The sequence below is a fragment of the Amblyomma mixtum genome, chromosome 7, assembly GCF_055824585.1.
Source record: "Amblyomma mixtum isolate Tamu chromosome 7, ASM5582458v1, whole genome shotgun sequence".
NCBI lineage: Eukaryota > Metazoa > Arthropoda > Arachnida > Ixodida > Ixodidae > Amblyomma > Amblyomma mixtum.
Window position 1 is genome coordinate 84,768,275 of NC_143018.1, and position 22,862 is coordinate 84,791,136.

Genomic DNA, 22,862 nt, shown 5'->3' on the forward strand with positions numbered 1-22,862 from the left:
AAACTACACTAATTTGGGTAATGGATGGTGTTGGCTCTGGGAGGACAATGGTGTTCTTTATAACGCTTGATGTGTTTTGTAGTGCATCAACAACATATGTAAGACTCCATTTTACAGCTTGTTCGTATTGTGGGCAGTGGAGCAGTAGGAATGAGTGTATGCTGACGAGTATCAGATGTGTGTACTGTTTTTGCCCGATTGCAGGTTGACCTGTTTTTTTTTTTTTTTTTTGAAAATGTGAAGTGGGGAGGTCGACTTTCAATCGATACCAAAGCGTGCCACCATAAATAAAGGCAAGACAAACGAGATATCAGGGATGCTACAGCGTGGTTGCATTTTTCCTGTAGGGCTCTGTCGCATATCTCTCTTGGTGCTGGCCTTGAGCAGCTGCTTTGAAAATGCGCAGAACCAGCAGCCTGCCCAAGCGCGGCGGCGATGGCAGTTATGGATAAGTGGCGGACTGGTACTCCTTGCCCTCCCCGTGCGTGGCTGCAGACTTCGGCTACTGATAAGCTGTGGCAGCCCAATAGCGCTGTTGCGTTCTGCTCTTAAAAAAGACGTGTCAGCGTCCTCCAAGTTTTATTTTTTACTTTAACTGCGCACTCGGCGCTCAAGGGAGTCTCGATAGTTGTTGAAAGGTCCGCTGTTCCAATTGCGGGAGCATGGCCACCACTGTGCTGCCACTCGGAACGGCAGTGGTGTCAGGGAGTGTTGGTAGCTGACGGAAGAGCCGACACTGGTCACGAGTAGTTTCTCTTTGGATGTGACATATTTGATGACCGCCCACCCACCATGTTTTACCACTTTTTAACGTAGTGCTTCGTCAGTCGTTATTTGTGCTCTGGGCCCGGTAAGAGTTCGGCGCTTGTTCATGGCTATATTCAAGATGATTGTCATGATTTACGCTGAAGAAAAGAACTGCACTGCGGGGAGTACGTTTTACATCTCGGAACTGGGGATAAAGGTGTGGCAGCTGCAGCAAGGCAGAGTTTTCAGCTGTTCCACGTGATTTCGTGATGTTGCTATATGTGAAGTGCGGAATTTCGCTGGACGATGACCTTAGACTGATATGCTGTGGGACCGCAGCAGCGATCAAGGCGACGGTGCTAGTGAGAACAGTGGCGTAAGGGCGGATGAGTAGTCCAGTAACTAATACGCTTTAGTTTTGGAATGGCACACGGGCACGCTTGCGCACGGCAGCCGATAGCATCTGAGGTGGCCAGGTAGTGCTATCGTATTCTGCTATTAAAGGGGAATCTTATGGGACCTCTAAGTTTTTTTTTTATGATATGAGATAAGGAGGGGCTGACTTGCATTTGAGTCGACTTACAATCGTGTAAATACGGTAGTTTGTTTTGGAGCACAGGAGAGCAGTAGTCTGGAAGATGACCCTCACATCGTGCTCGTAGCTTGCACTCCTCTGCAAACAGGTTGTGACAGCGATTAAAAAAGAGAAAAAGTTGTAATATGGAAGCTTCAATTTTCTGCTTACATAAATAGCCCCTGGATGCAAATGTCTGAGTTGCCTACTCTGTTTCATGAAACTTTCTGCCTGTGCAAGTGCAGAAATTGCTTTTGTGCTATTTATGTGACTTTTCCTACTGTGCTACCATAAACGACTTTATTGGTAACCTGCTATTGGTTCTCAGTATTTTTCACAGGGCACTAGGTTCTCAACTTGATGGGACTTTGTTGTGGGCCTTTTTTCATCTTCCCACTGTGCATGGAAAGTCCATCCTGCATGTGAGACTCATCGGGTATATGCTGACTGCTTGTGAACCTAGCCTAGAAGCTTCCATATCCAAAGCAAGGTGGCTCACAGGAACATACCAGCATCTCCTGATATGGTGGAGATATATACAGGCACTTTATCTGACTTCAATAAATGACGAAAAATGGTGTATATAAGAGCTTTCCGACTGGATGTAGCACCTTGAATCCAGTCAGCTGAGTGCAAGTACCTGAATTGTTCAGCAAGCACTGGAATGACCCAGTTCTACTGCTGTCCACATTCACCTTTGGTATCCCTAGTCTCATGAAACACTGCAGTCATTACCCTTCTTGGTCTTGCTTCCGGATTTGCGCCGTGCGTCCTCAGCTTGTCGCAGTTCCAGTTCTGTTGATGTGGGAAGTATTAAAGAGAAATGCATTAATTGTGGTAAGAATATGTCTGGGGTATATTTTCTTTTCTTTTTTTTCTAGGTTGTAAGCGGATCTTCTGAGATTTCCGACAAAGTGCGAAACACCACTCCATAAATCAAATTACTTCGGGCCAGGACATTGTCACTTCCTTCCTTTTACACTGCAGGCAAAACTGTTTCACTGTGTCTTGGCATTTGCCGTTGTGCGTTGGCACATCCACGAATTCGAGCAGGAGTGCTACATGATGCTTACCAGCTTGCTAGTATCTTTATGAATTTACATTGGATATCCTTATCTTGATTTCACAGCTCCTGTTCTCCTCCAGCTGTTTCATACTTTTCCTTACCAGCAGTAGTGTTTCCGAGGTGCAGTGTTTGCCAAGACGGTGGCTGCATTTGCCGAGAAAGGGTTTTTTCATAACTTTATCAGTTTTTTAAAGGCATTGCAGCTACACAATGCACCTTGACTCTACAATAGCCCTGCTCGAAGCGTGAAAATTGCTCACCTGATTAATTTTTTTTTTTTGCATGGCACTTTACTGTCAATTAGATGTGACCTTGCTATGCGCCTGTATTGTGCTTGGGATGGCTCACAGAGAATGTGTTCCACAGGCGAGTTGCGTCAAGGTGTATATAAACTGGTAGTGAAGCTTGCCTTAAATGTCATAGTAGTTGTGAAATGCACCTCGAGCCTTACCACTTTCTCTTGGTAGAAGCAGTTAACCTGGGCAATTGTGACGTTTTAGAAAACTGAATTTAGGAGTGCTAACATTTTGGGCAAGGTTTGCAAAATTCTTTCCCAAGTTCACATTTCAACGTCGTGTTTTCTGTCCTGTAGTTTATTTTTTTTCTTTAGCACATTCCATCTCTCTTCCCTCTCAGTTGCCAATATGTTGTTTAGCCAATATGCCAATATTGCCAATATTTTGTTTAGACTAAGTCTGGCTGCCACTCTTTGTAAATGAACCTCGCCTAAGAGTAGCAGTAGCAGCAGTTATAGCAGTAATAGTAATATTCTCTGTTCATGTGGATGTGCTTAGGGTATGCAGTTACCAGTTAAGTAGAGCTGCATGTGACATTCCATTTTTTTGCATACATGATGCATTACTCTATTTATTTTCGCAGGCATTCAAGCTAATATGAGAGAAGATAACAAAAAATTTTTGCAGCAAAATATGCCTCAAGGCAACTACTCTGGCTGACAGTTGTGTTCTAAAACGGCATGTTTTGGCAATTTTAACTTGTAATGAATGTGGGCACAGTAGGCCACCGCAAGATTTTGCTAATGGTACCTCGGTTGGTGTCTGTGTGATTGAGTGGCAACTGGGCTTTGGGAGAATGTTCCTGTAAGACATGCACATAAATGCACATAGACAAAAGTGAGTTCAAGCTTCGTGATTGCGGTTCATAAAATATGCTAGGTATTGCACTTCCATACCATTTGAAGTCTTTCCCCACAGCAATATATGAGATGAAGTCTCCTGAAACGAGCCTGTGTTTATGCTGTGCTGCTTGAAGAAATGGTATGCCTTGTTGCTGTTATATTTCCAGAAATATGGCTGTCTTGCCACTTTATTATGATTGTTCTTTTTGCATCATATGTGCACTCTGAACATTAATGAGAGTCTGTGTATGAGTGGCCGCCTTGGTGGCTTAGTGGTTATGGCGCTCGGCTGCTGACCCGAAAGACGAGAGTTCGATCCCGGTCGCGGCAGTCGAATTTCGATGGAGGCGAAATTTTAGAGGTCCGTGTACTGTGCGATATCAGTGCACGTTAAAGAACCCCAGGCGGTCGAAATTTCTGGAGCCCTTCACTACTACGTCCCTCATAGCCTGAGTCGCCTTGGGACGTTGAACACCCATAAACCAAACGAGTGTATGAGTGTCAGGTGTGTAAACAGTTCGAGGGTGGTGAGGACCCAAGCCCTTTGACGTGAGGTATGTGCGGGGTTCGATCCAGTGTTGCTGGGTGCACACCAGTGATTCGAAAGCTGCAAACTTTCCTCTGACCTAGTGCTCAGGTTATCTGTGGTGAAATGCTTGGAAAATGGGCCTCTGACCCCACCTTGGATAAGTGCAGATTCTCTGTGCCACGGTGCACGTTGGTTGTGGCTACCCTTGATCCATAAGAATCCATCATGATCATCAAGAATTCAAAGCAGGCTTGATAAGCGCCTTGCTTAGTCCTTTCTAAAATTCTTGACATGCCCAGTAGCCAATATCATTTCTCAATAATAAGCAAAAGTGAGACGGATGCAGAAAATATCCAGTTTACGTCACTGCATGCTTTGCAAATGGAAGTGACAACTATGACTCCAGCCTTGTATATTTTGGTAATGCATCCCATTTTAAATGTGAAGAGTGTTGGATTTTCACTGTTTGCGTCTTGTATGTATACTGGGTATTAAGAGAAATTGTTTGGCAAATCAAAGTCATTTTCGGTTGATGCAGTCCCTGGAAGCAAATCTACACTGCTCAAGTATCTGAATCCTGCAAAAAGCAGCTGAGTGATCCAGTTCGTTTGGTGTCTGAATGCATCTGTGATATCAGACTTTCTATGAAAATACTAGTTGAAGGCTCCTTTCTTTCTGCAACATTCTGCATTCGCATCAGCCAACCTTCGCTTTTCACAATATCGCTTATTATGCAAATGAAGGCTGGAAAAGAAAGTACATGTATATAGACACTTTTGTTGGGTTTTATGGGGTTTAACATCCCAATGTGACTCGGGCTATGAGGGATGCCGTAGTGCAGGGCTTGGGATAATTTCGACCACCTTGGCTTCTTTTATGTGCCCTGACATTGCACAGTGCAAGAGCCTGTAGCATTTCAGCTCTAATGAAATGTGACCATCGAGTGTGAAATTGAACCAGTGTGTTTCAGGTTGGCAGTCGAGCATCATAACCACTGATCCACAGCGGCAGCTTTGAATAGAGATGGAGAGCTTTGGCTGAAAATAATTATTCTTTATTTGTTTTTCAGGTCGTAAGCCTTTCTTCTGGTATCTTCAATGAAGTTCAAGTCCCATCATATTATTGACTGCTTTTGTGCAAATTATTTTGCTTGCTTTTTTCCTACTGCAGTGCAGCATGTACTCTGATGAGCATTGTCTTATCCAAATTTGTTGTAGTAATCTGCGGCTCATTAATTTTGTACTTCAAGTTTTGATGTCAGGCTTTGGCATCTCTCCACTATTTATAAATTTTGCCCCACATATTTAACTTTACTTTCACCAGAGCAGATGCTCTCCTCCCATCTCACACCTTCCCTACAGGTAGGATTGCAGCTTTGTGTCAAAGTATTCCTCAGATGCACGATGTACTTTTTGCACATTTTCACGAAGATAGTTGCACATGCTCAGAGCACCTTTTGTGATGACCAAACTGACATTGTTAACGGATGCAATAGGTGGTAGGAAGATTGTAGAAATGTGATAATCAAGTGGATAGCGTCGGTGCATTGTCAGGTGTCTCAGTGCTGCAGCGTTGAAACCACACTTGTCATGTGCATGTCATGTTTTTAGGGTGCATGTCTGAGATTGTCTAAGCTTTGGTGGTCTTATTTCTTTGATGAGTTTTGAGCAATGATATACTGAATATATCCAATCTGTGGATTTAAAACAATAAAATGAGCAAGAAAAAAGCCCGACACAGGGCACACCTTGAGTTGTCCATTTTTTTTTTCCGTTCTATATATCTCCAGTACCGTGGTGTTGCATTCTAAATAGTTTGGACGACAAATATGGTTAACCAGGTGTCCCCAAAATCTGGCTTATGAGCACTGAGGGGTGTGATTGTGTCGGGAAGCCCTATAATATATGCCGCTGTTCAGACATCGTGCTATGCCGTGCTTTGCCGTTGAATCTCATGGAATCAAATTTTCTTGCACAGATGTGAAGTGTGATATTGAGGCAGCCTTCTGCACATGGTCTTACGTGTAAACAACCATGATTATTAGAACTGCTTTAAACTTTGTGATAAATTTATTTTGTGTGCAGTTCTGTATTATTTCTCATCTTCAATTCTTTGCCAAGTTTTTGCTGTTTTTCGAGCTGATTATATGGGTCTCGTAGTTTTTTTTAAGTCATGCAAGTGGCGTGTAGTTTGATATTTGCACCTTAAAGTTGATCTCCGAAAAATGTAATGGTTGGAAAATCAGAGTGGTCCCCTTGCTCCATGAAAATTCATCTGGTGGATGTTTTTCATATTTTTACCTTTTTTTTTTGTGAGCTCAAATTAGAGAAAATACAAAGGACAAACGGCACTAAAGTCATACAGAGGCTCAGAATATTTGTAGCTCTTTATATATGCAACCACTTTTGTAGTGGCACGCTGTTACTGACCTTCTGTATGCTGCATGTTATCTGCGTGTAAGCTAGGAAAGGAAGAATGTTTTTTGTCAGGTCTAAGCTTTATTTAAGTTTGACTTGCTGACTTTGGCACCCAATGTGTCAACAACATAAGAGTGACTGATTAGAGGCACCTTTGTCATTTATTTCTCCTTCTTGAAGGTGGCACCAGTGTAGAACTATGGAGGAAGGCATATCCCTCGCATTCTGGTAAACTTTTTTTTTCTTTGTGCAGGCTCAGTCACTGATGGCAAATCCAGGTCACCAACACAAGAAAAATCGGGAGGAAGGCGACAGTTCCTGTGCCAAGATTGTGGTTATGCTACAACTGTCACCACAAACTTCAAGAGCCACCAGCGGAGACACACTGGGGAGCGGCCCTTTGAATGCAGACGTTGCGGCAATAGCTTCACAGTGAAGGCGAACCTGGTAGCCCACATTTACACCCACACAGGCGAGAAGCCACACAAATGCACGCATTGCAGCCAAGGATTCACGCAGAAGGGAACCCTGATTGCGCACCTCCGTACTCACACAGGTGAGAAACCGTTCACTTGCACTTATTGTCCCCAGGTCTTCACACAGCATAGCCAGCTGGTACGCCACCTTCGCACCCACACAGGAGAGAGACCATACAAGTGCACCCATTGCATCAAGAGTTTCAAAGTGAAGTCTGCACTGGTAGACCACCTTCGCACCCACACAGGCGAGAAGCCGCACCAATGCCAGCTGTGTCCCATGGTCTTCGCAAGGAGGCCGGACCTAAAGAGGCACGTGCAAAAAAAACACTAGAATTGAAAACTGCTCCTTCCTCACTTTTGCTTGCAAACGTTAGCGTGTAGGTAGCAAGTATCATGAGCAGCATAGCCATGCAAAAATGTCCACTATTTTATAAAGCCCTAGCTTGTTATTTTGCAAGCTTTCACTGGTGACCTAAAGTGAAGTTTGTCCATCAACGTGCCTTCTAACAAAGACTGTGCTGTGTTATGGTCTGCCATATTGACAAGGAGCATGTTTGATTTCTCTGGCTCTGTGCTCATAAAAATTGGAATGGCATGAGGAAAATGATTAGTCACAGATAAGTGTGGTTGTGTAGTAAAATTTCATTTTACTTACTATAGAGGTGCTGTGTGCAACCCAATTCTTGTGTGTTTCTTGTAGCAAAGCATATTCTAGGCTGCCTAAGAAAACCAGAACAGACTATTGTATGCACTTTGAATGTTGATTTGTGTTTAATTTGCACATGAGACATGATAAGAATTTTTTTTGCATTCAAGAGTGGTATTGCTATTAGGGCTTTGGAACATTAAAATATGTGTTGGGTAGGTGCAAACATGTAGCAAATTTTTGTCTTGAGATGATACATTACCTTTGTGCAAAGTTTCAAGCTACAGTGAAAGAAAGACACTGTTCCTTTAATGTTTGAGTTACATTTTGAAATATTTTGTCTGTAAGATGCTTTGCAACATATACGAATCTTGTGTTTGTTATTTGTGCTATGTGTTCTTTCCTGGTTAAAATAAAACTACAGTCTTGCTGAAATGTTCTCACATTATCGAGAATGCAGTTGTTGCATTGTTATTTCATCTAATGCTACCCCCTGAATAACATTGTCTAATTTTGGTGTACAGGAGAGTGGCCAAGCTTCAAGTAAAAGGGTAGAAGCTTGAGCAAGTTCGTGTGGTGTCATAATGAATATGCCTGCGTGAATGACATAGTCGTGAAAGGAGATAATACAAGTGCTGTCCCCATCATGTTCCTGTTTTTCGTGCTGGTAGGTTTGCCATGATTTTAAGTAAAATTTATAATTGCAACACTTCCAATGAGGGACAGAAATGTTGCCCAGTTGATACCTTTCAGATTTGTGCAGTTATAGATGCATAAAAGGACCAAGAGAGTGTCAGGTATTGTTTATGTCCAGGCATTATGTCAGTCGGTAACTTCTTTGTAGTACAATAGTAATTCCCATCTGCTCTGTATGTGTCCCTACGTTAAAAGTATGGACTGCACCCTTGTTATCTGTGGTGACTTGAATTACAGATTTTCATATAAGAGACGAGCTGCTTAGCAACCATTTGCATATTGCAGTGTGCCTTACCATGTAGTGTTTCAGCAGTAAATGTCATGGTGTACAGAGCGTAATTGCATTTATTAGATAGATTGCTCAGTTGACAGGGGCTTGGGCAGCCCTAAACCCAGAAATGTGCATGGTTTGCCTACTGTGCCAAAATATATTGAGCATTACACCATGTGTCGCTTTCAGCAATTGGGCAAAATACGAATATGTGGAACACACTTCATTCTTTATGAGATTAGACACACAGACATTATCAGAGCAGTTGGTCGTTAAGGGAACACATAGGTCAAAAAATGACAGATTTTGCCGAAAAAAAACTTCTTTCATTCTTGCTTGTTTTATTTGTATCACAAAAACCCCTAAACGCCCTCACTATGAGGGAATTACATGAAGGGTGTCGAAAGCGGAGAAGTACCAGGATGCAGTGTAAACTTGCAATTACAGCAACATGGCAAAGAAAACAATAACGAAAGCTAGAAGAACAAAGAGATGGATAGGCTGCAGATATCAGAATGTGGCAGAAATACAACATAAAATGTGGACATATCAAAGAAAGCAACATAAATACAAAAAATGAAAATTATAAACACAGACGGTAAGCAGACGAAAAGTACCTGGAAAACTGCATGGCTCTTACTTTTTTAAAGCCCTTGAAATATTGTTGCATTCATTTTAGTTGCGATATTAAACGACAGCCGATTCCAGTCAATAATGGTTTTAGGTAGGAATATTTGGCAGATGTTTTTGTGTGGCATATGGTGTGCTTGGTCTTGAAAGATTGGTCACAGCGTGAATGGAAGGACTGCTTAGGGTGAGTGAAAGAAATGATTGTGAAGCAATTAACTATGATAAATTACTCTGAAAAAGTGTTACGCGAACAAGCTGGTGACAGTGAGAGCAGTGATCTCATCCAGCCTGTGCTTTTAACACCATGACACCACTGAAACTTGAGCAATTTGAAGAAATGAAAAGATCATCACGATTTTGCAGGGATTCGATATCTATGATATAGGATTTCTCTGGGTCCCATATTGCTGAGGTGCATTCGATTTTAGGTCCAATCAAACCAGTATAAGGAAGCATAGGCACCAAGTTTTTAACCTGCAGGAGGGGGGGGGGGGGGGGAGTTAGCACCCTCTCTTTTTTCATTCACCCTCCCCCCTCCTCAAGGCATGCTCCTGGGCAAGAGATATTTATTCATGTTACTCTCAGGATACAGAGTACATTACAGAGGGAACAGCAATTCACAGCAATATAGAAGATAAAAAAACGGTAAGGGAGCCAAGTACTGATCTTTGAAAAACCCCATAACCATGTGGTACGGTAGAGGAATCGGCGTCATTAATGCTGACAAATTCAACACGAGAAGAAGGAAATCCACAGATCTAGTTAAGAACTGCAGAGTCATTGCTCAGCACACTTAGTTTATGTATTACCAGTGAGTTATTAACTTTATTGAATGCTTTAGCAAAGTCGTGAAATACGCAGTAAAGATGAAAAAGCAGTGTCCAAATAAAGTGCAAGTCGTAAGTGAAGGAAAGTTTAGGGTTTATGGTTTCTGGGTATTTAACATCCCAAAGCAACTCGGGCTATGAAGGAAAGTAGTTGAATGTCACAAGAGAAAAACTTTCGGAAGCCAAGCTCTATTAGAGAGAAGAAATTGTTATGCTCCAGAATATTAACAAGATGTGTAAATATATCTGCCATTATTTTGCATGCTATTGATCTCAAAGATATGGGTCAATGGTTGGATGAATTCAGATTATCTCCGGCTCTATGTACTGGTATGACCACAGATGTCTTCCAGTCTTCAGTAGTACACCATGATGATACGATAGTAAGAATATGCATTTCATGATGGCAGAACTACACTCTTTACATTCCATATAAATTTGCCATTTATACCATCAATTCTGCTAGAAGATGTTAGTTTGAAATCGATAATCGGTATGATGCCTTGTAAGTCGAACATGGTGGGATCCATTGCAAAATGATCGCACAGCTGGAGATCGGGATGTCGGATAACATTGGATGAAGAAGGAAACAACTTAACGAAAGTATAATTTCATACAGTAGCACAGAGGTGGTCTTGAGCGGGTTCGCCTTTGGGTGCAATAACGACACTTTATTGGCGTTTCCTGGTTTTAGGGGTTAGTAATTAAGACGAGTGAATGCTCTGCTAAGCATGGTAATCCAATCTGACTCCATTGTTAAACTCGTGCTTCCCGTTAATTGACAGCAACTACACATCGTCGAAGTTGCAGCATGTTGCTCATCCTTGGGTCCGTTGAAGGTAAGCACATGCCGCATGCAGTTGTGGGAGTGCTGTCAGCTCCGTATACGCAACTGTGGCGAAGCACAGCGAGTCACGTGATTCGATATAGTTGCGGGATGAGTGAGTGTTGGCTCAACGCGCACAGCTGGGGCGAGGTGTGGCGAATCACGTGGCATGACGTCGGAGCCAACCGTCCGCTCCTCCTGGTTTGGTCAAACTTCACAGCCACACGACCTTCAGCTTTGTATGGGAGTAGTAGAGCTTTCGGTCTAAAACGAATATCAGCAGCTTACCCCGCCGCAATCCAGAGATCGACTTCGTCAAAGACTTGCGCGGGACGAATTTGGCCTGGCTTAGCTTAAATCAGCTTACTTGATTTCCAGAGTGATCAGCCATGGCCAGTTCTGCAGTTTTTCCCCAGATACCCTGGATAGATACCCCAGTCCCTCCCAGAACCAGCGTCGCGTGTGTCCCCGTTATTTCTATCTAGCGCGGCTGTGCTTCTGCGGCGGCACTTGCTGGCCTCGCGTTCTTATGTATGTTTCACCCGCTCACGCCGACAACCTCTACAAAAATGAGACGCTAGACAGAACAATACAGTAGAAGAGGAGGCCAAAGTGATCAGTGAGATTGAAGTCTGAAAAGTGACAGCTCAGTCAGCAGTGCCATGCCTTGAATATGTTTCAGTCGCATTGTGCTGGCAAGTTTTGCAAAATTTCAGTATATTTGCCAAGCTTGGCAGGAAGTATTTGAGCCTTTGTGTGGTCACTCTTGCAATTCACTGACGCAATGGCTTCCAGCTGGATGCATTAGTCGCCAGAAATAGGCCCATCAAATGGAAAGGGCAGCTACTGCATGGTGCATGTTGGACAGGTTAGCAGCCAACTGTAATAGACACACAATATCACGGTGATACTCCCAACCATGCAGTCACTGAACCAACTCCTTCCTTCCAGATCACTTCAGCTTCTTCTTCGATTGTGTGAACCCCGCTTTTTTGCCTCTGAATTATGTACATCAGTGTACAGCACATCGGAAGGAAAGGTGTGATAATTAGGTTTTTGGAAGTAATTTAATCCTTTGAAATAACACAAATGTTACTTCGAACTCTCATGATGCTGTTATATCTACGATCACACAAAATTAGTCCATTCATTGCAGAAAAGTCAACAACAAAGAGAAGTGGCCTGCAATAAAAGCTGTGACTGTAGGATTCATTCAGAAACTTCTGTGACAAAAACTGCACAACCACATAAGTGACATAATTGGAAATTTTGCCTGCAGCAAAGGCTCGCTTATGCAAATAAGTTCAAATTGTCAATGAAATATCGCTGAGAAAAATACAAGATGAAATGGCAAAAAGAAAACTGTTCAAAATAGGATAAAGAGAAATCGGTCAGCAAGTGCTGCAGCTTTATTTCTACCACTAAAGTACAAGCAGCGGACATCAACAGGATATGAAACATTGAAGTATGCTCTCATGAGATGCATTGCGTACAGCGCTGTTGAAAATTAAAAATGAAAGGCAGTGATCACTCTGTATTTCTACCAGAATGGCTTCAAATAAATACAATGTACCATTTCAAGACAGGGATCGCCCAGTCTAATTGGGTGATCCCTCAACACAGCTTTGCTTACAGGATTCTCTGTGAACACTATCAAGAAAACTATTAGACTAACAAAGCGAACATCATCTATGACAGTGTCACAATACTGCTACACCTTTCTTTTTTTCATTACAGTCATAACATGAATTAATAAATCACAATTCTTACTCTTTTTGTTTACAACACAGACTATAGGGTCTCACCCAGAAATATGTCTTCCTAATCAACCCTATAGCTGCACTCATGCTCTCCTCAGTATTGCAGTTACAGCGAAAATAATGCCCAGTGAGCCATACTGCTGCATGCAGATAATTTTGCCACACACTTTATTCACATAGATAGATCAGTCAAGACAAGTTGTAGATGGTCACACTGAAGGGAGTTTATTCAATTCTCCATCTATGTGACACAATACACACAACAGAGTATGGGGATGGTACAAAATCAATTTTTTAAAGTTAGACCCAACATCTTAATACAACCAATGAGAAAGTTACCCGAGATTCATTTAATGCATTCAAAACCCCACATTAGTAACAGATTTCCAAATCACTCTCAGGCAGCAGAGAATGAAGCGCTGGAGCTATAATATTTTGTCTGATATGTGCAGAACAAAGCTGCAGATCGAATGTCATTCGGAATGTGGTACAACTCTTACGACTAAAACAAAAAAGTGTCAGCCAAACTTTATTGCAGTTTAGCATGCAAGAAACAAGAACCAAGCACAGTAAAAAATGGTGAAAAATGTTCTGACAGTATAATTGCGAGCAGAAAATTATGAATGGTTGGGGAAAGAAAAACACTGCATTAACTTTGCAATGTCGCGAATACAGGCAATGCAAAATCAGGCACAGAATTAGGATTTCCATTTACATCACACCGCATCTGCAAAAAAAAATGCACCAGGCCACACTTTTAGGTCAATTCATGGATACAACAGCAAGAATGGAAAAAAAAGTCCTTCCCATGTCTCATTACATAAAGGCAAGCTCTGGGTCCAACAGAAAATTATTACACAGCCAACACATCAGGCCTGGCCAGTGGGTTTCCCAAATGCTGCTGTTTCGAGTTCACGTGTAGAAAGCCAGGTTTATTTAGTCATTGACTCCTAAAATCTGGCACATAACTCTAAAAACATTGATCCCTTCAGCGAAGAGCTTATCCCCAAACTGGCAGACTTAACAATGCACAATTGCACAATGGCTGCCTGGAACTGCACTGCATAATGCTGGAAGAACACCCGATAGATTTAAAGAGAAAATGTTTTTAGAAGAACATACCCCACTGAACACAGTAACATCTTTTTGAGATCTTATATACGTCTTCGCAAGATAAGCGAGACATCTTGCCGACAGAATAAAAACCTCTACAGACGTCTTAAGAGCATCCTCTGGAAAATCTTACGAACGTCTTATGTTTCTAGCAAGGACATCTTGAAAGATCTTGTAGCTTTCCTGTAGCAGGGCTAATGCACCACAAATTTTGGGATAGAAGACGTTGTGCAAGCTGCCCACAACATGTCTTTTATAACATTTATTATTATTCTTTAAACAGCTACATTTAGAAATATAAGGCATTCTGTGAGACATTCAAGGTCTAGGGAGGACTTCTAATAACATTTTGTAGCTCTCCTATAACACTGCAAATTTTGGAATACAAGACGTTGCTCAAGATCTCAACAAGATGTTTTATAACGTCATCTATACTTTTCCAAATAGATACTTGCACACCAGTTAAGAAGTTTAAAGCACCATGCAAGAGCTGCTCTACATTTTGTAAAAAAAAGTGCCCCCTACCCCCTCCCCGCCCAAAAGAAAGGAAGCAAGGTACTTAAATGAAAAATGAGTTGTAGTCACGCTTTCAGCAGAATAAAGTTTTATTTCACAACTTTAAGAAAACAAGAACAGACCTTATATCATATACAGTTGTGCACTTGCACAATACTGCAAACACATAAGTTCTTATATTTATTAAAACTTGAGTAACCTGTCATATTAGTATTAAAAAAGATACGGTAGCAACCTAGCTGTTACAACAGAGCTGCACTTCAGCTTACAACTATACAGCACAAACTGCTATGCAGAGTATTAAATAGCACAGGGGCCCATTTACTCAGACTGCAGAATAATACAAGTCAAGAATGTATACAATAGTAAAGTGCACATGTATTTCAGTGCACATATGACATAATGTTACACTCACAAGATGCTTTCAAGGCACAGGTTAATTTGCCAAGACCTTGCTAGGGCTTAAAAACCGTCTGCGCAATAAAAAGAGACTGCAAAGCGAGATTTGCTTACAGGAGCTTACAGGCAAAAACAAGAGCAAGTTCACATCAAATCAGAAAACATTAGAAATGGCTTGACAAACACTTCCCGCAAGAAACGAAGGCATTGTATAAGTTACGCTTGGAGGTATTCTTACAGAATCACATTTTGTCCAATGGACAGGTTCAAATACACAGATCAAATGAGCATAGACCCATTCCAGCACTTGTGCAATTAGCAACAGCTATATATATAGATGCTGGCAATGGCTTGGCAAAACTCAATTTCACTAAAATGGATGGCATGATAAACATACATTTATGCCTAGAGCTGTTTTTCCACATCAGTATCAGAGAATGTATGCAGGAAGCCATTCTCCACTAAGGCAAGACTAAAAAGAAAAAGTCAGCAAAGAAACATTTGTTAACCCTTAACATGACCAGACCAGTTTGCAAAAAAAAAAATCTGCACCTTTCAGGACAGGGGCTCCATGCAGGGGAGGCACCTGCTGATGCAGTTGCATAAAAACAGGACAAAAAGAAAAACGGCTACGCCTAGAACTGTTCTACATCAGTATCACAGGTGTAGCCAGGAACTGATTCAAGCACTAAGGCAACAACTAAAAACAAAAGAAAGCAAAGCAGCATTTGTTAACACTTAACATGACTAGAACAGCTTGGAAAAAAAAAATCTGCACCTTTCAGGACAGGGGTTCGAGACACAGGGGAGGAACTTGCTGGTGAGGTTGCACAGAGAGAAAAGCAGCTCTGTCTAGAGCTGTTCTAATCAGTACAACGTTATGTGGCTAGGAAGACATTCCCCCACTAAAGCGACATGCTTAAAAAAAGAAAAGGTCTTCAGCTTTCAGTACATGGGTCCTCACACGCAGCATCCAGATCAGGGGCTCGATAGAGGGGAGGGACCTCCTGATGTAGTCCTGTAGAGGTGTTGAGAATTGCAGTGCTAGATTAGTGTTCTGGCCATTCATAATGAAATTCATGATCAGCATAACTACAGCCACTGAGCTCAAGGACAAGCCCATTTCTGAACGCTACAGCATGCAGTGAGATGGAGAAAGACTACAGCTGACAGCATCATGATTTATACCCATTACACTTCACAAAACAGTCACTCCGAAGCAACTAATTTAAAACGGTACGTTGTTGGGAGAGTCGGTCAGGCATATCTTCAAAGTATACTGCACACACAAAAACAAGGACGTGAAGGTACACACAACAAACGCAGAGCAACTAACAAGCAACCAAAGCTGCTAACCCACACAGAATAGAGAAGAGTGCTCTTTTAACCCCGAATGCCATTTAAGCTCCACAAGCAGAGGTCCACAATGGCAGCCACCTTTTTCGGACGAATGAGCACAATATTTCATGCTGGATTTGCCACCTGCTGCCACTGAACAAAAACTATGGCACTTAACGGGCATAAAAGTTACAGCTGCAGAAAACGGTAGCACTGCATCCATCCTTTCTCAGGCGTGTAGCCAGAAATTTTTTTCAGAAGGCACCAAAATTGATAATTTTGCCTACCAGGGGAGGTGAGGAATACCCATTAGGAACACTGACAAGAGAGCATAGCATGCCCCCTATGGAATAAGTCTGCTAGGGAAGCTGCAGTATTTATTTCTCTACTGAATACTGTAGGCCTAAGCCCAAGCAAAAAGAGCATATACAATAAAAAAAAGCAGATGAATGTCAAAAGCAGTTAGACCAGAAAATAAAAATAAAATAAAAAAGTAGAAAGTTTTCGTACCTTTTGGCTGCAGTCTTGACACGAGCTGAACAATTTTTCACCCATGCCATTACACCATCTTGTAAATCTTTTAATGTCGCTTGTGACATGCTTTGCATCTGGCTTGCTGCTTCTGCAGATAAACAGTAAATTGTGGACATTTTTAGAAATACATTACAGTGCATGTCATACTTAAAAGGAATACGAGAAATTATTAAATTTGCTCCTAATGCGGATAAAAGTAGCCTTCACCGTGAATCAGAAACATGGCATCAGACTCCTCTCGAGCACTTTGTGGTTTACTTTTCCCCACTTCTGGTAAAAGCTACTTTTCTCAAGTTACAACTTGGTTTAACCATTTCTCATGTCATGTCAGCAAATACCTGCAACAATTTTTTTAAAAGTGCAGTCGATTTAATATTCTGAACAAGAAGTGAACTGGAAATCAAATTAGGCTCAGTTAAGGGAAGCCTTATTATTACACTGCAGTTCATATTACAGATTCCTCCACACTTTCAAGGTAATAAATGTTCAGTTAAAACAAATTTTCATTACTTTTTAATCAATGATTTGGTACCTTGCCACAGTCATGGCTGGCTATATAGCTGTATGAATTTTCATATATTCTAGTACTATTGTGATTGTTGAACAAAAGGAAATCAGGCTGTATACAGCCTAGCAAGAGAACAGCAGTTCGCAATTGGTAGCGAGGTGCTGGAAGTAGTAAGAGAATATGTCTACTTAGGGCTGGTAGTGACCGCAGATCCGGATCATGAGAGGGAAATAACTAGAAGAATAAGAATGGGGTGGAGCGCATATGGCAGATTCTCTCAGATCATGAATGGTAGCTTACCAATATCCCTGAAGAGAAAAGTATATAACAGCTGTATCCTACCGGTACTCACCTATGGGGCAGAAACGTGGAAGCTAACAAAGAGGGTTCAGCTTAAGTTAAGAACAAAGCAGCGAGCTATGGAAAGGAAAATGATAGGTGTAACGTTAAGAGATCGGAAGAGGGCGGAGTGGGTGAGGGAACAAACGCGGGTTAATGACATCTTACTTGAAATCAAGAGGAAGAAATGGGCTTGGGCAGGGCATGTAATGCGAAGGCAAGATAACCGCTGGTCCTTAAGGGTAACGGATTGGGTTCCAAGAGAAAGCAAACGTAGCAGGGGACGGCAGAAAGTTAGGTGGGCGGACGAGATTAAGAAGTTTGTGGGGATACAGTGGCAGCAACTGACAAAGGACAGGGTTAATTGGAGAGACATGGGAGAGGCCTTTGCCCTGCAGTGGGTGTAGTCAGGCTGATGATGATGATGATACAGGTGTGGCAGTATTAAGCACACAGCCTTGGACACACGAAGGCACACTCATGTCACATGGGAGCATGCCATGCAGCCTGGTCTGCAGCTCATCTCTAGCGATGACGACCATGACCCAGCTCTGCTGCAGTCCGACACAACCAGGAGTGTGACAAGCAGCGTGGGACTGGGTCAGTCTGCTGCTAAATGACATGCATTCTCTTTAGACGCCTATATTCTACATGGAGAGCCCAAGTTTAGTGTGCTGCAACGACTACAAGGTGGTCTTGGAAACGCAAGAATTAAATACATCTATTACACCAAAAATTAAATACGCCTAAAATATAGTCACCCACATACTTGTCTAGAGTGCTGGATCAACAAGCTCTATTGAGCATTATTCATCACTGTCTTAGCATATTATTTTTTCAGACACTGAGAAACTAGTTAAAATCATTGCAAACATCTATGCACAAAATTGTGTTCTCTACACCACTCATAACTGACAGCATTGTACTCTCTAGTGCGTGGCTCAAGTGCATGCAACAGGTGCGTGGACGACAGTACAAAAATCTCCCAGACTGTGGCGACTGAATGTGCAAATTTAAAAGCTACTCCATTTTAGTTTATAAGCTTACTAGTTGAAATGGCTGACTTCACTTCTAATATTCACTATTACTGACAATACCTCAGTTCATTTTTCTAATCTGAGTATTATTACTCCTTCACTACTAACACTTCACCATTCACCCACCATAATCTCGAATCAATTTATTTTGCATTAAAAAAGTCAATTATAACATTCCACCAGATGAGAATTTAAGGCATACCGGTCGTATGCTTCAAAAATAAAGATAAAGGTGGATCTTTCCTGGTTATCCCTTTTTGCTTAATTTAGTGAAACTAAGCCCCATACAGCATTCACCGGAGTTAAAAAAAATCAAACCCAGAAGAAGCCAATTTACATAGCAATTCGTCCACCTTAAGGCTCCCATTAGCAGAGAGCCATGTTACCTTGTTTGCCCCATGACGCACTAAATATACAGTTTAACATTATTATTTCACTAAAGAAAGAGGCTAAGGACTCACTTTGAACAACAACAAAAAGGCGCAGGTCGGCAAATGCTTTTTTCCCCTTTTGGCCGTAGAGGCTGAATTTATGGCCAAGTTCATTTGTCAAAAGCCGTGCCAGTATGCGCGCTGTCGCTGAATGCGGGCTGTTTCCGCCAGTACTGGCAAGCTGACTGACCTGCATAAAGAACCCGGTAAGCCAGAAAAACATCCATTTTTCGAAGTAACCACAGCTGTGTACCTGTCACTAAAAAAAATTCCTCATACAGGTATCTAAAGCATCCAAATGGATTAAATAACAAGGGAAAGTAAAGCTGCCTCAACAACAACCAAAAAGAAAACTAATGCACAGATGAAATATGCAAGACTAAGCACTGCTTGCATTATTTTTAATGAAGCACAAGGTATTGAATTCACATTTCTAGGTAAATGAGGTTAGGTATGGTTGCTGCTGCCAAACATTACAACTCAATTATTTTCATCTTAATTGCAGTGGAGTGGAAGGTGCAAACACAAGATGGCATCTTTGAGCATACTCTTCTCATGTGCTCACGAGTCAACTTAAGAGGCAAGAAATCTGTCTTGAGCTTGTTTCCACTCCACTGCACACAACTTCCGAGACGAAGTTTAACACTATCCACTAAAATCTAAAACTCATGTGCAGCTCAATTAACTGATGTTACCTGCATGCAAAAAATGTTTAAGCAAATGAGTTTAATTATACCATCTCAGTACACAGTGCCTGGCTCGCCTCCAGCTTTTTTTCAATCTCAACGACATCCTGTTCAGTTTTTAAAGGCAGCATGGCAATGATGTTGTCTGCGCAGCCCTGGTGCACTTCTTTCACAGAAAGCATTCTCTTTATACCCCTGACTTCCTTCTTGAGAACACACAACTCTCGCAGGACGAGGAGAGAGGTATCTGGAAAAGCAACAATAAAGCCATAAAAATGGGCGCACAAACACCTCCAGAATGCGACTGTCCTCGCTCACAAGGTTCTGTATTTCAAATCAATGAACATTTGTTTTTTTTTAGTACATGCATGCCTTACGCTCCAATTTTTTACCTGTTTGTTCTGAAAATATTAATAATACTGTAACTGCAAACAGCAGCCTATTCAATACGCAGCCAGGCATTATTAATTGATGCTCCACATTTGTTGATGGACTACGCATCTGCATGCTGTTTTCGCCCTCCATCTTATGCAGAAAAGCACAAAGCTAGGTCACATGGAGTTGCTAAGCATGTCTTGAAAGCTATTGGCGTTCAGTGAAGCTAAGAAAGCTGAGAGCCCGAGGGTTAGTCTACGAAATGCCCCTGCTGAGTCACCCTTGGCTTGCAAACAGAAAAAAAGCAAAGTAATGAAAGACACAAAATGAAATTTGATAGTAAATTTGTTACATTGTTACACATACCTTGTGCAGAGCAAGGCACCAAAACATCTTGGCCACTGCCAGGAGGTGACTCCACAACAGGTGACTGCACGGGCACTAATATTTAAAACGCACAAAAATCCGTATTTAATCATAAACTTTCTCAAAAAGTTTCTCATGCAAAGCAAACTTATGAATCTGTTCTGATGTGGATGTTTGCCATTAGTAGGCAGCATTTGGTAACCCTAACTCTGTGTACTTTTGCAATTCTGATGCCCTACAGGTCATTAAACTTTCATTTATAAACCTGCTCCAAGCAAGAGAGCATTATGTTTTAGATGTGTTTTTTGCAGAGTCTGATATTTCCTTGTCACAAATCCTTGAAGAGAGCTGCACTGCACTTTCTTGACAAAGCTGAAGTATTGGGTAATCTTGCATATTAAGCCTCCTTAAAATGTAACCTATAATAGCAAACTAAACTCCTGTTTGGGCTTAGTTCTTTCATGCTGCGTACTGCCAAGCACTTTAAATATTTTATTTACCTGATGGCACTATATCCAAGCAATTAAATTTAAGACACAAAGCTTTAACCATTTGTTAGGAGCATGCAAGCAAATACCATTCTAGCCTGAATGGCCTTGATGACTTGGAGGAGACTGAGTGGCAACTTCTGAACCGCGTTCCTCGATAGGCTCTGCAGGGGCAGTTTAATTCATGTCGCGGCCATTTCGTGGCATATATACGCCACGAAATGCGCGCGACATGAATTAAACTGCCCCTGCAGAGCCTAGCAGAGCCAGCAGCGTGAACGGCGGGGCTAAGACAACGAGAAGCACGACTTTCGTAGTCCGCGAGCAAACGAATCCGTCTACAGCATGCCAAACGGCATTAACTGCGAAGAAAGACTGCTGTCGCTCGCTCTTCACAACAAATCCTCCGAAAAAAATGCGGCTGATAACTCAAGAACGGCAATTCACACAGTAAAGACGGGGATCCCGCTCATTATCAATGTTTTCCCGGCCGATCCTATGCCTGCAGCGAAACCTTTCGGCAAGCCGCATTGCTTTTTCCGGACAGAATGACGAAAAACCTTTGCCCACTGCCTCTTCGGTTGAAGCAACCGTAAGCGTAACGGAAACTCGGCGTCGCCGCAAGTCGGTATGCCGCAACGCGTAGACGTCAAAGCTGGCGAAACGCTTCCCGCCATGCTTCCCGCCAAACAGCGCGCGCTGGATGGATGGATGGATGGATGGATGGATGGATGGATGGATCAACGTTGGGATGGATGGATGGATAGGAGCGCTCCTTTTGAAACGGGGTGGTGGCAATTGCCATCATGCTAACACGTGACCACAGCGCCTCAGCCAATGGGAGGCTCGATCCGGCCGCGCTCTAGGCGACAGGAACCGGAAAGTTCAAATCTTCTCGCTACTTCCGCTCTTTTTCGTCAAAGGTGTGGGCGTGCGGGGGTGCGGGCGCGAAAACTCACTCTTGTAGTTCCGTGTTCGGCGAAAGTAGTGCGTTGTATGTGCGTATGTTCACGCTCATTGGTGCGAAATGCAGCGACTGTAACTTATGTCAGTGTTACTGTTTTCCCAAGTCGGCAGCGTCCGCATAAGTTTTCTTCTTTTGAACTCCACGTTCGAACTTCTTCTGGCGCGCTCTTTGTTGGAGCAGTAATAACAATAATACGGCCGGGCGTTGTCAGAGAGTGTTCGAACGTTGCAAAGCGGCTTGTCAAGAGAAGACTGGCGGCTAAATTGGTAAGTCAGTGTACTACAGTCATTGATCCTCGACTACGAGAAAAAAGAAATGGCCCATCCACTACGGAGCTTGCATCTGACTTGGCCAACACGTGATCCCTTTGAATATCCTGTGTACCAACCGCCGCGGTGGCTCAGTGGTTACGACGCTCGGCTGTTGGCGCGGAAGACGCGGGTTCGATCCCGGACGCGGCTGCTCAATTTTGATGGAGGCGAAATTCAAGGGGCCCGTGTACTGTGCGGTCTCAGTGCACGTTAAAGAACCCCAGGCGGTCGAAATTTCCGGAGTTTTTCACTACGGCGTCCCTCATAGCCTGAGTCACTAAATCAACAAATCAAATGATAAGTTTGATATATCGGGACTGTGCTCCAGGGTCGTCACTATGGTGAACTGCATCCGGTGCGGTAGTTTAGTTGAGCACCGCCTCCCCCTTATTTCGAAAATGAAAATTGTTTTTTTTTTTAGGAAACGAAATGGCATACTGTCTTACATATATCGCGGTGGACACCCGAACCGCGCTGTAACGGAAGGGATAAAGGAAGGAGTTAAATAAGAAAGGAAAATAGAGGTTCCCTATGTAGTGGAGGGCTCCCGAATAATTTCGACCATTTGAGGATATTTAACCTGCACTGACATGGCACAGCACACGGGCGCCTTTTGCATTTCGCCTCCATTGAAACGTGGCCGCTTCGCCTGTTTTGCTTTGGAAGACTCTTTGAGCTATTACGCATGAAAGGTATTGGACCAAAGTATCGCATGGAAGACCTATTTACAAAATATAGGCTCATGTAGCCGAATAGCCAACAGGAAGGGGCGCCCAGTACATGTACTGCTATTGTCATCCTTTCTGCTTGCACCTATAGACCGTGACAAGACCCTCCGGTGACAACAC

General features: G+C 42.5%; 1 protein-coding gene across 1 annotated transcript in view; it reads left to right on the forward strand.

Annotated features, from left to right (window-relative positions):
- Positions 1–22,862, forward strand: part of LOC149336684 (uncharacterized) — a 61,972-nt gene that overhangs the window by 19,636 nt on the left and 19,474 nt on the right. Inside the window, exons 3-5 of the mRNA XM_089554206.1 lie at positions 6,840–7,259; positions 17,787–17,953; positions 20,258–20,308. Of these exons, the coding sequence (XP_089410332.1) occupies positions 6,840–7,259; positions 17,787–17,953; positions 20,258–20,308 (638 nt within the window). The remainder of the gene's footprint in view (positions 1–6,839; positions 7,260–17,786; positions 17,954–20,257; positions 20,309–22,862) is intronic.